Source organism: Primulina tabacum, chromosome 3 (genome assembly GCF_025594145.1).
Source record: "Primulina tabacum isolate GXHZ01 chromosome 3, ASM2559414v2, whole genome shotgun sequence".
Taxonomy (NCBI): domain Eukaryota; kingdom Viridiplantae; phylum Streptophyta; class Magnoliopsida; order Lamiales; family Gesneriaceae; genus Primulina; species Primulina tabacum.
The window spans coordinates 2,857,565-2,871,687 of NC_134552.1; the positions used below are offsets into that span (position 1 = coordinate 2,857,565).

Sequence of the window (14,123 nt, forward strand, 5' to 3'; positions counted from 1 at the left end):
CTATATTTTTTTATGATGCAACTTTTGACATACAACTCTATTTAGAGCGTGATGTTCGTCAATTCAATGAGAAACACGTTTAACTTATTATCATTTACTTTATTTTATTTTGATACTCATCATATTATGCTTGATGATTATATTATGATCATGTTATAAAGTTTGTTTTACGAATAATCACATTTATTTCTTATATTTTTTATTCATCTCTTGTTTGGATCCCAACAATTATTTCGTGTTGTCGTTGCTTTTTGTTATTGTAATGTTATTATTATCTTTACAACCAATCATAATAATCGTTAAAATTATTTCTATAATTTTTTTAAAAAAAAATACCGATTTAATATTAATAAAATTGTTTTTGCTAAATATTATTACTAGTGTTAACTTAGTTAATAAATGAAGTTGATATTACGTATGTTGTTACTATTACAAGAATAATAAAACATTAATAATAACAAAACACAAGCAATTATAACACATACTATTTCAAATTGCAACAATATTAATAATACAATACACAATAAAATATAATAAAATAATTAACAATTTCATTTGTAACATTGTTGTTACAATAAAGTACCTTGAATATAAATATGTATTTGGATAATTTTACATTATTTTTGTGTACAATATTTGACAAAAATTAAGTATTACTAAACAATATTAATTGAGACATTATTTAATTGTAATTTGGTATTCCCAAATCAAGTTAATAATATTGTTTGGCTACTAAATTTAAACAATAATTGAATACAAATCTATAATATTTGCTAATTATTTCCCACCAATTAGGCATTATCAGAAGATATTAAGCACTCTCAAGTCAAGTAAGTGGATATATTTGAATTTAAACTCCAATTGAATATAATTTTAAAATAATCACTCATCATTTCTTAGAACTTATTATTTATTGAATAAAAATTGGATACTCACAAACCAAGTAAGATTTTCTATTTGAACATTGAATTCAAACATCATTTTATCAATATACTCACAAAACATAAGATTGAATCTCAATCCAAATAAGATACTTTATCAAGTAGGGAGCCTTAGTACAAAAATATGAAAATAGGTCTTAAAAATTTATATGGAGTTATATAATATAATTAGCTACCAATTTCCATTATTTGGTGTGATTACTTTTTTTTCAAAAAATGAATAAAACAACAATAAATGATCAATAAATCATCATCACAATAGTTAAATATGTGTTTTGTTCATGTACCAATTCTTTTTCTGTGGTCTTGAATAATACAAAAAATATTTTTGCATTTTCTGGGCAAACATGTGTTTATTCGGATGAAATTAAGTACAAAAACATTGAAAATTTGTAACAAATATATGATATTTCATAACTAAATATTTTAGATCTGACAAAAATATATGATTTTGAGTACTCAAACATGTATAACAAAATTTGATATTAATGACGCATCTTTTTTTGATAAAAATTCGGTACAAAACCTTGAAAAATTGTAATTAATATATTATATTTGAGTATTAAGAGTCTGTTTGGATTTAACAACTTTTTTCCTTTAAAGTGTTTTTATAGTTTTATATGTATTCGAATAGGTATTGTAGTACTTTTCAAAAGCTCAAATTTATAACTTTTGAGTGTTTTTCTAAATAACTCATATTAAAAAAATGGTTTCATCTATTTATTGAAACACAAAACTATTAAAACTTTTACTTGAAAAACATTTTTAAAAGCCAACTTAAAAAGAATATCTTTAAACAAAATGTTTTTAAATCCAAACGCACTCAAACTGTTTAGCATATGATTTCTGAATACTCAAACATATATAATAAATTTTGATATTATTGATGCGTATTTTTTTTGAAAGAAAATTTGGTACAAAACATTGAATATATGATATTGATATATGATATTTGAGTATTAAAAATTTAACATCTGAAACTAATATATGATTTTTGAGTACCCAAATATGTGTAACAAATTTTGATATTAATTACATGTTTTTTTATACGAAAATTGGTACAAAATATTAAAAATATGGTATCGATATATGATATTTCAGTATAAAATCTTTCATATCGGTTACTGATAATGGTGTTTGAGTACACAAATAGGTATAGAAAGTATTAATATTGATATAGATGTTCTAATTTTATTATCAAAATTTTATCTTTTGTATCGAATCTAAAACAATTTGTTCTATAATATCATATATATATATATATATATATATGTATGTATGTATGTTCCAGATTTTTATTGTTTTTGTGTCGAATTTCATTCGAAAAATAAATGTAAACCCAAAAAATGTAAAAATATTATTTATGTAAAGGTAAAAACTTGTGTGAGACGGTCTCACGGGTCGTATTTTGTGAGACAGATCTATTATTTGGGTTATCCATGAAAAAATATTAATTTTTATGCTAAGAGTATTATTTTTTATTGTAAATATCGGTAGGGTTGATCTGTCTCACAGATAAAAATTTATAAGATCGTCTCACAAGAGACCTACTCTTCTGTAAATCAAAGTTTCACTCTGGTAATAAATGAACACACGGTTAAATATGCGACTTAAAAGAAAGTTTCCATAAAACAGTAAATTGTATTTAAGAAAAAGGTGAGTAGAGATATTATCTAAAACCCCTGCGAGCAATTCTTTCCCCCCACAACCCTCACAATCTCCACACTTGCACAGGCAGATGACAATGGCAGCCACGATGGCCCGATTAATCCTGACCGTCCGATCTACAGGAGCCACCAGGCCCTCGTTGATCATCCCCACACGACTCTTCTCCTCCACTCTCTCCATAAACCCGCCGCTCGTTAGGTTCGTTCCACCCATGTCCGCCTCTCGCTCCGCCGCGCCCGCCTTATCCCATTTTGTGACGGTAATCTGTCCTAATTTCACCAGGTTTAATACAATACGCTGCCGGGTTAATAGATCCGGTTCGGGTTATTCCCCGCTGAATTCCGGCTCAAACTTCAGCGACCGGCCGCCAACCGAGATGGCCCCACTCTTCCCCGGATGTGACTACGAGCACTGGCTTATTGTGATGGATAAGCCTGGTGGTGAAGGGGCCACCAAGCAGCAGATGATTGATTGCTATGTTCAAACCCTAGCCAAAGTGCTCGGAAGGTTGGATTTTTTTAGATTTTTTGTACCCTTTTTCTTGAAATATTACTTACTTTGTCATTGATACCATCTTTCGTTCAAATGTTGGCAGTATACTAGAAATAGAACTTTTCGAATGATATCACCGGATATGCATATTCTTATATTTGTTGTTTGTTTCGTGTGTTGATGATAGTGAGGAGGAGGCGAAGAAGAAAATATATAATGTTTCTTGTGAGAGGTACTTTGGGTTTGGATGTGAGATAGATGAGGAAACATCTAACAAGCTTGAAGGTTCGTGCATGAAAATAGCTTTTCGAAACAGGGGCTTGTTTCTTTTGGTATTGATTTTGCGTGGTTTCGTGTTTTGATTAGCATTTGTCATGTGTTTATCTCTTCCTGTATGCAGGTTTGCCCGGCGTTCTTTTTGTTCTTCCAGATTCTTATGTTGATGCTGAGAACAAGGATTATGGAGGTATTTCTTCCTATATAAATATTGATATTAAATGTTTTTTTGCTTATAAACATTGACAACTGATTGACAAATTTTTTTTCTATTTCATGTTTTGGGTTGGAATTTTCACGTCTATTTTATGCATTCTTGGATGGTTCTTTATTTTACAGTGGATTTTACCATTTTCCTTTTGTTCATAAACGAACTGAAACTTGGTTATCTTTCATCTGAAATAGCACATGAAAATATGGATAAAGAGAATAAGATCATCACATCCTCCATTTTTTGAAAGAAATTATTTTTGTTATTTTGTTTGACGATAAAACTTTATTAGCTTCGGTGTCCGTTTGAAGTTATTTTTGTATTAAATGGTTTCAATGCAGTATTCAAGTTCTTCTGAACCCTTTCCTGAGTTCAAATGAGCTCTCTGATCTTGTTTGTAAAATTTTATGGTCTGAGCAGCTGAGCTATTTATAAATGGAGAGATAGTTCAGCGATCTCCAGAGAGACAAAGGAGAGTTGAGCCTGTGCCTCAGAGAGCTCAAGACAGGCCAAGATACAATGATCGAACCCGATATGTCAGGCGCCGTGATAATATGCGGTGAATGGTGGTCATTGTTCATTTTGAGGCTGACTGTTACATAATCAGATGGTGGCTTTGTATCTACAGCTCATGTAGATTGTGGATGTTAGTCTTTCACTGAATTGGTATGGGTTAATAAACTATGTCTCCTCCTGTTGTATCAGATATATGGATGAGTCAGTTTCATGCCTCTGGAACTAGTACATCATGGTTTTAGGTCATAGATTTTTTATTATGTATGGTGTAATGAACTGGCATCACTTCATCATTTTTCATTTTGTCCTTGTGTTCCAGTTCTGATTAAATCTTAGCTACTTTATAAAAAAATTAAAAAAGAAAGAATTATGCAGCAAAATGTATTTATTCATGTAACATTTCATGCTATCTTTCTGGTTTCTTGGCGTAAATTGTGTTGCGATATTCACCTCTTTGAGCAGCCCTTCTTCAAATGGGATTCTATTAGTTCTTGAAACTTTTGCATCAGTTTTGCCTTCCATCATCCCCGTCTTCCGATTCTGAGGCATCCAAAATCAACGGATCAAGAACTGATACCAAAGGATCCTTTCCTGCCTCGTATCCGTATGATTCTTCTTGTATAATACTAAAATTGTTTTCATTTTCTCTAGAAACTTTTTTACATTGATCTGTGCACATCCTTGGTATATTTTAAGACCCGAGGAGATTTCAAAATAAACACTCCAAAAGCATACAAATTAGAGAAACTTTTAAAAAATGGCATAATTACCTTGGAGGTTCCAATCCAGCAGTAATAAAGGATGCTTCCAAATGGGATACAAATCCAAGGGCACCTGTACCGCGTTCCGACAGTATCCCCCTTGTCTCGCAATTTCAACCAAAAACTGCTAATCCAAGATAAACTGTTTATGGAGGAAAATAAGATTTACCGACTCGAAATATTCTTATATCAAATATGGGGAACTTTACAGGAAGAAGATGGATACCTGAATGAATTCATCGCGATTATTGGCCAACTCTTGCTTGTCAACCTTCCAGATTTTCCGTTAGCTCCCTCAGAAGATCCATCAACCAATATTTTTCCATGCAATCTTCATTCGCAAGCTTTTCTATCTTCTTTTAACTCTAAATATAGTTCCTGATAGATATCATGGCACGATCAAGATACAACCATTATGAGCCTACTCCAAATTTCATGATTTGACAGTAATGACTGGAAAGAATGAATATCAATTCAATGTGAGTTTTCAAAATGTATACTTTTCACAGACGATGAAAAAAGTTGGTGCTTTTGCAACATTTTTACGGGACAAAATTGGTCTCAGATAATTCCATTTGTTCCTTATTAATGGCATAAAGAGAGAAAATATACACAATTCAAACAGCTGAGATATCAAGATTTGAGCATACCAGATAAGGAACAGGTGGAACCAGATCATAAATTATGGACTCATTCCAGTTGATACGACTCTCGGAACTACATGCTTGATGATCATCATCGTTCGGAGAGAATATTTTTCAACAGCTGCTTGAGAAAACCGGCTCTGAGTCGACCATAAATGTCTTGGACGAACAACAGAAAGTTATGGATCTCAAATTCCGAACCATGGATTCCCTCAAATATATTTATAATAACAATCGATGAGAATTGCATTAATGTAGAAAGATTGGCCAGAATGTAAATTTCTTGAGTTGGAGACAATGTTAAGTTGATACTTAAACCTTCCGTCTGTAGGACATCCGTGTCACCTGTGAGTGCACTTTCAAGAATAACAATATACGCCACAAACAGATCCAGGATCCCTTTGAGAATCGAACTTTCCATTTGTAGAGAAATTAAGAGCAAGACGTCGTCTGCAAGCGACTAAAATCGAGGAAAAATCATTAATTGTTAGCCCACTTGACACACAAATAAAACACAAGGGGACTAAAATCCTACCCCCGCTGTTGGGGATATAGATATACTCCGGCAGTTGATTGATGACAACATGATTCCTTCCTGTCGAGATCCCTGATACGAGATATCTATCGAGAACCCAAGTATCAGTTGACGTAAAAATACTGAACTTTACTCAAATGGTTAATATGGGTTCTCGGAACCTTTTATATGCAAGGGCGAACGTGCTCTATCAACGATGGCTGCAGGGATAGCATTTGAGACTCTAGCAAAGAGCAATATGCAGAGCATCGGCTAGCACGAATCTACCACTTATTTGGGGAATGGATGATATTAACTTTTCAAAACAAGATGCGAAGAATTTTATCTCTTCGTCTGCGCATTGAGTTAGTACCGAATCTTGAGCATGATTTTGTCCATTTAAGGCCACAAAACACCTTGCACGTTGAGATATCATTGAACAAACCAAACTCGTTGTTTCTTGAATGTATGAAACATCAGGTAACTTTTTTGAAGGCTGCATATCATATATACCAGATGCAACACGAGAATGATAATACCGAAGCAAGAGTTTAGTAGCAAGATATACATATATATATTCTTAAAAATTCGAAAATTTTGTCACAACAAACGTCAGGACAAGAAATACACATATTGCAATAATAAGTCGTAACGAGTTTGGCAAAGAGCAAAACATTACTCATAACTTATCATAGATATATAGGGAAATCGTATCATCTTTGTATTGCGCTGTTATTTCATCTTATAATCCATTGTGTTATTGATCACTCTCTTATATGTAATTCCTCTACGAGGCGAACGCTATATATCGGTTATTATTATACACTGCATCAGGGACATAAATTTTTCTTATCTTATCATGTTTCGAAAAAATTTCATTTTACTATTTATAACTTGAATCATAATAGTGCCTTTGAAACATAATCATTAGAACACATCATACTGCCGTTTGATAACAAATCTTAGAATATAACGTGAAACGAAGAAAACATATTCTTGAAATGAAATGAACTTTCTTTTGAAATTGATTGAACATGCTTAACAACGAAGTAAATCAAACTAAGGATTCATATAGTACATCAGGAGAATATATTATGTCGATCGAATTTTCGAAAACATACTTAAATATTTTAAAACAATAGTTCAGTTGCAGAAAGGTGCTCCAAAAACACTGAAGGAACAAGCTGAAATTTATCGTCCAAAAATTAGTCACCTTGCAGAAAGGTTTGTGACTAATTTAGCTGTTGGATCAGTCTTAAATTTGGACATCACCTTCACAAGGAAATGAAATAAAATTTGAAAGGTAGAGATCGGGTTCGGAAGTCGGTTGGACTAGTTTATAGCCTAAAAACAGTAGGTTAGCTAAACTCGATTGAAATCCGATCATTTTTCTTGTGGAGGTGTTTCACAGATATCAAACGGTTGGATGTTGCTGAAATTTAGATATGATGTTTAGAACATATATAAATGTGTTCTGAACGGTTGATATCGGATTTGAACATAACTTTGGCCTGAAATTATTACTCGAAAAAGGACAGATTTCTTACTCGAAAATATCACTAAAAAATGTTGATGATTTTTTTAAGCTTTATCTTTGCTCCAATTTTTTAGATGTTTTTGGTACGATTCTCCTCGAGATCAAGGTTTCTATTTATAGGAAAGATGTGGAACAATTCTCATAATTTAAGGCACACTTACTACAACACATTTATTTTTAGTCAAATATTTTGGATCGGAGATGTATTTCATGAAATTGACTCGTCAGACGGTCTTACTAGAATTTTTGTGTATTTCAAATATGTTTTTGATTTATTTGAAAGAATGTTTAGATCTCTTATTTATTTTGATGGACAAAATCTCATGATTCAATCTACTTTATATCAACTCAATAATATAATTGATCTCGAGTGTTTCCTCATGGCTTGTGTCAACCGTTATAAGTTATTTCACTTCATCTCGGACATGAAAAAAACATACATAAAATCTTCTAAATTAGAAGCAATTTATCTACCATCATCGACACAATTTTCAATCTTATCACACCATGATAAAAATATATATATAATTTTATAAAGTGCTTCATTTGCTTTTATCTTAAAAATTAACATTTTGATTGTCCAATTATATAATTTTATTAGGAACATTGCAATGTCAGTCATGTATATTATCTATTTACAATATCGATCATCTATATTATCAAATCTCATTATTAGTCAACTGACTTTGTTATTTTTTTAATTAGATTTGGTTCATTTTCCAATATAACACTGACTGTGTGTCGATGTGACGTTCATATGTTTAATAGAACATCAACACTTCAATTGAAAATTATTGAAATACCAAAAAACTGAAATATGTATGACTAAAATCTAATTTTGACAGCCGTTTATGACAAAATTATAAACAAAAAAATATACAAGTTAGAAAAAATCATTTTTCTAATTTTATTATTATTATTAATTGAATGCACGGAAATGCATGTTGGTGATACCCCAGGAATGGCTCCATCAAGATCAGGCCCACTACCCCTTGCACATCCCTAGCCCAAATGGAAGACAGGTCCATCAAAGGCGCATGTATTCTCCTATAAATACCAGGTTTGAGTGTTCAGTTGAGGGATTCAATATATTGTTTTCAACGGCACTCTTAGCTGCTCCCCCCATATATCCTCAGTCTCTGACTTGAGCGTCGGAGGGGTTACGTCAGGACACCCTCCTGGCCCCCTCCTAACGGTCTTATTCGTGATTTCAGGCTCAGGACAATTTCAAAACCCTGCGTCTGTACTAGTGACACTTGTCGGAATCGGACCCTAAATTTCCCGTGAGTATCACTTGGCGCTGTCTGTGGGAAACTGTGAGGTGAGACGTAGAGATGGTAGGCAAAAGAGGGAGCAGAAGAGCTACCTCAGCATCATCACGTCCTCAGAGAGGACCCGAACAGTCTCATGCTGAGGCGAGACAGGAACAACCTCGTCAAGATACCAGAACTGAACAACATCTTCGAGAGACCAGGGCCGAGAAACCCCGTCCCGATGAGAATGTAGGGAACTTGACCCTGGAGCAGCTGGGCCAATTCATCACTCGGACAGTGGATGAAGCTATGAAGAGGAACCAAGAATCTATGTTCGCTGAGGAGCGGGCCGCTCGCCAGGAGCAAGATGAGAATGTGGAAGGCCACCAGAACCGGGTTGAAGAGACGCATCCCCTCCTCGATGGGGAAGTTAGTGAGATAGGGGAGATGTGGAAGGAGATACGGATGTTGAGGTAGCAGGTAGGAAGCCGAGCGCCGGTCCCCAAGAGAAGAAGTCCTTTTTCATTGGCCATCTTGGAAGAAGGACTTCCTCCAAATTTCCGACAGTCAAACGGGGGAGAATATGACGGACATACTGACTCTGAAGAACATTTGGGAAGATTTGAGAACACAGCTCAGTTGCATCAGTATTCAGATGGAGTTAAGTGTAAGGTGTTTTTGGGCACGTTGGTGAGGTCAGCCCAGCAATGGTTTAACACATTGCAGACGATCTTTCGAGGATTTTTCCGCTGCTTTCTTGCACAGATTCTCTAGCAGCAAGAGGCACCAAAGAAATTATTTGAGCTTGTTTGTGATGAAGCAGCAAGAAACTGAAACTCTACGAGAATTTATCCGACGTTTCAACGATGCAGCGCTGGATATACCAGATGATTCCCCTGATATCATGATAAGTGCCTTTACCCAAGGACTGAGGGGAGGAGAGTTCTTTAAATCGTTGGTCAAAAAACCTCCATCAAGTTATAATGATTTGTTATCTCGAGTAGAAAAATATGTAAATCTAGAAGATGCCCAGCGGCATAAGAGGATGGAGCAGCGGCCCGGGGGAAGTAGAGTTGAGGGAGCAGAAGGAGGAGGTAGGAAGAGAGGTACGGGCGAGAAGGAGGAGGATAAAGCTAGGGGCAGAGGACAATTCTCATCATATGTTCTCCTGGATAGGAGTCGTGACGAGGTGATGGAGGTGAGGGAGCCTGCGGGGAGATGGGAGAAGTCACGAAGGGTTGAGTACAGTGCTAGATTGCCTTCACGGGACAGACGAGAAAGATCCGCACCTGGGAGTCGACCGAGGTCTCGCACGTCCCCTAGGCGTAGTCAAGACCCCCCATGGATAAATCAGAGGGTTGGGGAGCAGAGAGGAGAAGGACGAGGTCAAGATGCCCCTCAGGAGCCCGTCGAACCGAGGAGGGGAATGGATTAGGATAACCACCCTACGAGAGGAATTATTCATATAATCTCGGGGGGTGCTACTGACGGAGATTCCGGGCGAGTTCGGAAAGCGCATGGGAAGAGGTTGGAAAACTTTGAAATATCTAGGGGTGCAGACTTACCACAAGACCCCGTCAGCAGCTTTGGCCCGGAAGACCTCCAAGGCGTTGTGACTCCACATAACGATGCATTGGTGGTGACGGCCACCATTGCCAATTATGATGTGGCGAGGATATTTATTAATAATAGAAGCTCCGTGAACGTCTTGTTCAAGAGCACGTTGGATCAAATGAAGATGGAAGAATTTGAGTTTGAGCCGGTATCCACCCCGCTGTATGGGTTTGCTGGACACGCCATCCCGCCTTTGGATCAGATTGTTCTTCCCCTATCCTTGGGGACTGATCCTCAGCGGGTAACAAAAATGATAGCGTTCACCGTGGTAGATACCCTTTCAGCGTATAATGGAATTCTAGGACGGCCAGCCCAGAAGGATTTCAGATCTGTAGCTTCCACTTATCATCAGAAGTTTAAGTTTCCTGTGGGAAAAGGAGTTGGAGTCTTGTGCGGGGAACAAAAAGTCGCGCGTCGGTGTTATAAAGGGGTAGTGAGGGAGGAGGGAAAAAGAGCGCGTGTGGAGCGTAACATGATTAGGAAAGGAAGAAGTGGGTAACTTTGTCCTGTGGAGGTACAAGAGAAGCAGAGATGAAAATTGGAGAATGCGTCGGCAAGGCTCTAAAGAGGCTCAGGAACGCTTACCCCCTTAGGGAATATTAATCTTGACTCGAATTTTGCTGTATTTTGTTTCTGAATTTGTCTTGTATTATCAGTTGAAATTTAATAAAGTCAAGTTCTTATATTAAGTTCGTGGATGTTGTTGTATTGTGATGATGAAATGAATTAAATTTTCCTGCTAAGGCATCGCCTAGCAGAGGAGCAGAGTTTAGGAGAAGAAAACGTTAAATTTTCCTGCTAAGGCATCGCCTAGCAGAGGAGCAGAGTTTGGGAGAAGTTCAATTTTTCCTGTTAAGACGTCGTCTAGTGGAGGAGGTGAATTTTATTTTCCTGCTAAGGCACCGCCTAGCAGAGGAGTAGAGTTGGGGAGGAGAAAAATTTTATTTTCCTGCTATGGCGTCGCCTAGCACAGGAGCAGAGTTTGAGAGGAGAAAAATGTTATTTTCTTTCTATGGCGTCGCCTAGAAGAAGAGCAGAGTGAGGAAGGAGAAAAATTTTATTTTCCTGATAAGGCATCGCCTAGCAGAGGAGCAGAGTTGTGGGGGAGAAAATTTTTATTTTCTTGCTAAGGCATCGCCTAGCAGAGGAGCCGAGTTGGGGATGAGAAAAATTTTATTTTCCTGCTAAGGCATCGCCTAGCAGAGGAGCAGAGATGGTGAGGAGAAAAATTAAATTTTACCTACTTAGGCTGCGCCTAGTAGAGGAGAAGAGTGGGGGAGGAGAAAAATCATTTTACCTACTTAGGCTACGCCTAGTAGAGGAGCAGAGTTGAGGAGGAGAAGAATTTTTTTTTTCCTGCTAAGGCGTCACCTAGCAGAGGAGTTAGAGGGTGATGAGACGAAATTTTTATTTTCCTGCTAAGGCGTCGCCTAGCAGAGGAGTTAGAGGGTGAGGATGTAGAATCTTTATTTTCCTGATAAAGCATCGCCTAACAGAGGAGTCAGAGGGTGACGAGGTGAAATTTTTATTTTCCTGCTAAGGCGTCGCCTAGCAAAGGAGTTAGAGGGTGAGGGTGGAGAATCTTTATTTTCCTGCTAAAGCATTGCCTAGCACAGAAGTCAGAGGGTGACGAGGTGAAATTTTTATTTTCCTGCTAAGGTGTCGCCTAGCAGAGGAGTTAGAGGGTGACAAGATGAAATTTTTATTTTCCTGCTAAGGCATCGCCTGACAGTGGAGTTAGAGGGTGAGGAGGTTGAAGTTTTATTTTTCCTGCTAAGGACTATTTTAGCAGAGGAGTCAAGGGCACGGAAAAGTGGGAATTATTTTCCTTCAAAAGCTTAGTAGAGGACCTTGAAGATGGGGGCGACGAGGGCATACTGTGTTAGAAAAATTTATTTGGTTTGTCGTTAACGAACGATGCTTGCCGCTGCGAAATTGACGGGGATCGACATGCCCCGTCAGGTCGTGGGGGCTTGGAGGCAATGCCCCCAAAAGATCTTCAGAAACCAAGGACTGCGGGCGAAGGGCGAGTGCGAGGACGTGCTGGAATGGCGAGCACGAGGACGTGCTGGGTGAGCGCTCGAGGGGAAAGCGAGGCGGCTGCGTGAGGGCTGCTGGGCGAAGGGGCGAGCGTGAGGGATGCTTGGCGAGTCGACGGGTGAATGGCGAAGGGCGAGCGTGAGGGATGCTGCTCGAGGGGCGAGCATAAGGGCTGCTTGGCGAGTCGGTGGGCGAATGGTGAAGGGAGAGCGTGAGGTCTGCTGCTCGAGGGACGAGCGTGAGGTCTGGTTGGCGAGTCGGCGGGCGACTGACTAATGAGCAGCAAAGGAAAAATGCACAACTCACGCCTTGTAAGCCGAGGACAACACTGTTAATCGAACTTCGAACCTACGATTCAGTTCGACTTGGGAGGGAGAGACTGGTGATACCCCATGAATGGCTCCATCAAGATCAGGCCCACTACCCCTGGCACATCCCTAGCCCAAATGGAAGACAGACCCATCAAAGGCCCAGGTATTCTCCTATAAATACCAGGTTTGAGTGTTCAGTTGATGGATTCAATATATTGTTTTCAGCAGCACTCTTAGCTGCTCCCCCCAGGCCCCATATATCCTCAGTTTCTGACTTGAGCGTCGCAGGAGCTACGCCAGGACACCCTCCTGGCCCCCTCCTAACGGTCTTCTTCGTGATTTCAGGCTCAGGACAATTTCAGAACCCTGCGTCTGTACTAGGAACATTGCAATGTCAGTCATGTATATTAACTATTTACAATATCGATCATCTATATTATCAAATTTCATTATTAGTCAACTGACTTTGTTATTTTTTTTTAATTAGATTTGGTTCATTTTCCAATATAACACTGACTGTGTGTTGATGTGACGTTCATATGTTTAATAGCACATCAGCACTTCAATTGAAAATTATTGAAATACCAAAAAACTGAAATATGTATGATTAAAATCTAATTTTGACAGCCGTTTATGACAAAATTATAAAAAAAAAATATACAAGTTAGGAAAAAACATTTTTCTAATTTTATTATTATTATTAATTGAATGCACGGAAATGCATGTATATATAAAATAATAGTCGATTTACATGTTCTTTGAATATTTTTTAAACCATTTCACACTTGTCTCAATATCGAGGTGAAAAATGTATTCAACATCTTGTTAAGTAATTCAAAACAATTTTATAGAGAAAAAATTTGTAAAAAAAAATAGCATTCAGATATTTAATTTGAATCGTGCCCATTTTTTAATTGTTGCACAAAGTTGTAAAGAATAAAAATATAAATCTACTATGGCTTCGTTTACTCGAGTATGAAATGGATGGTGTACATATGATATAATTTAGTAAATAAGAGAAAGAATATTTTTTAATTTCACGAAAACTCGTGTGAGATCGTATCACGGGTCAATTTTGTAGGACGAGTTTCTGATTCGATCTAATTCATGAAAAAAATTATTTTTTATTCAAAAAATATCACTATTCACGGTATGTATGGATCGAATCGATCTGTCACACATATATAAACTCGTGAGATTGTCTTACAAGAGATTTAATTTTTTAATTTTATGTTTATATGTTTTGCTACACCCATAAAAATTGATTATAACATTATATTCTTCTCTAAATATTTTTTTTAAAAAAATAATGTCGTAAATGAATTTTTTTTCCTTTTGGATATGA

At 36.8% G+C, this 14,123-nt stretch overlaps 1 protein-coding gene and 1 pseudogene across 2 annotated transcripts; one reads left to right on the forward strand and one right to left on the reverse strand.

Moving 5' to 3' along the window:
- The first annotated feature begins 2,595 nt into the window (after positions 1-2,595).
- Positions 2,596-4,456, forward strand: LOC142539318 (multiple organellar RNA editing factor 2, chloroplastic-like). 2 transcript variants are annotated; one of them, XM_075644707.1, is made up of 5 exons: positions 2,596-2,807; positions 2,892-3,116; positions 3,289-3,386; positions 3,502-3,567; positions 4,009-4,456. In XM_075644707.1, the coding sequence occupies exons 1-5, from the start codon at positions 2,680-2,682 to the stop codon at positions 4,149-4,151; spliced, it is 660 nt and encodes a 219-aa protein (XP_075500822.1). In that variant the 5' UTR covers positions 2,596-2,679; the 3' UTR covers positions 4,152-4,456. The 2 variants fall into 2 exon arrangements, with proteins under 2 accessions (XP_075500822.1, XP_075500821.1); XM_075644706.1 differs by having other exon boundaries at positions 2,597-3,116.
- A 153-nt stretch (positions 4,457-4,609) lies between these two features.
- On the reverse strand, positions 4,610-6,706 carry LOC142538292 (exocyst complex component EXO84B-like; annotated as a pseudogene).
- Positions 6,707-14,123: the final 7,417 nt, after the last annotated feature.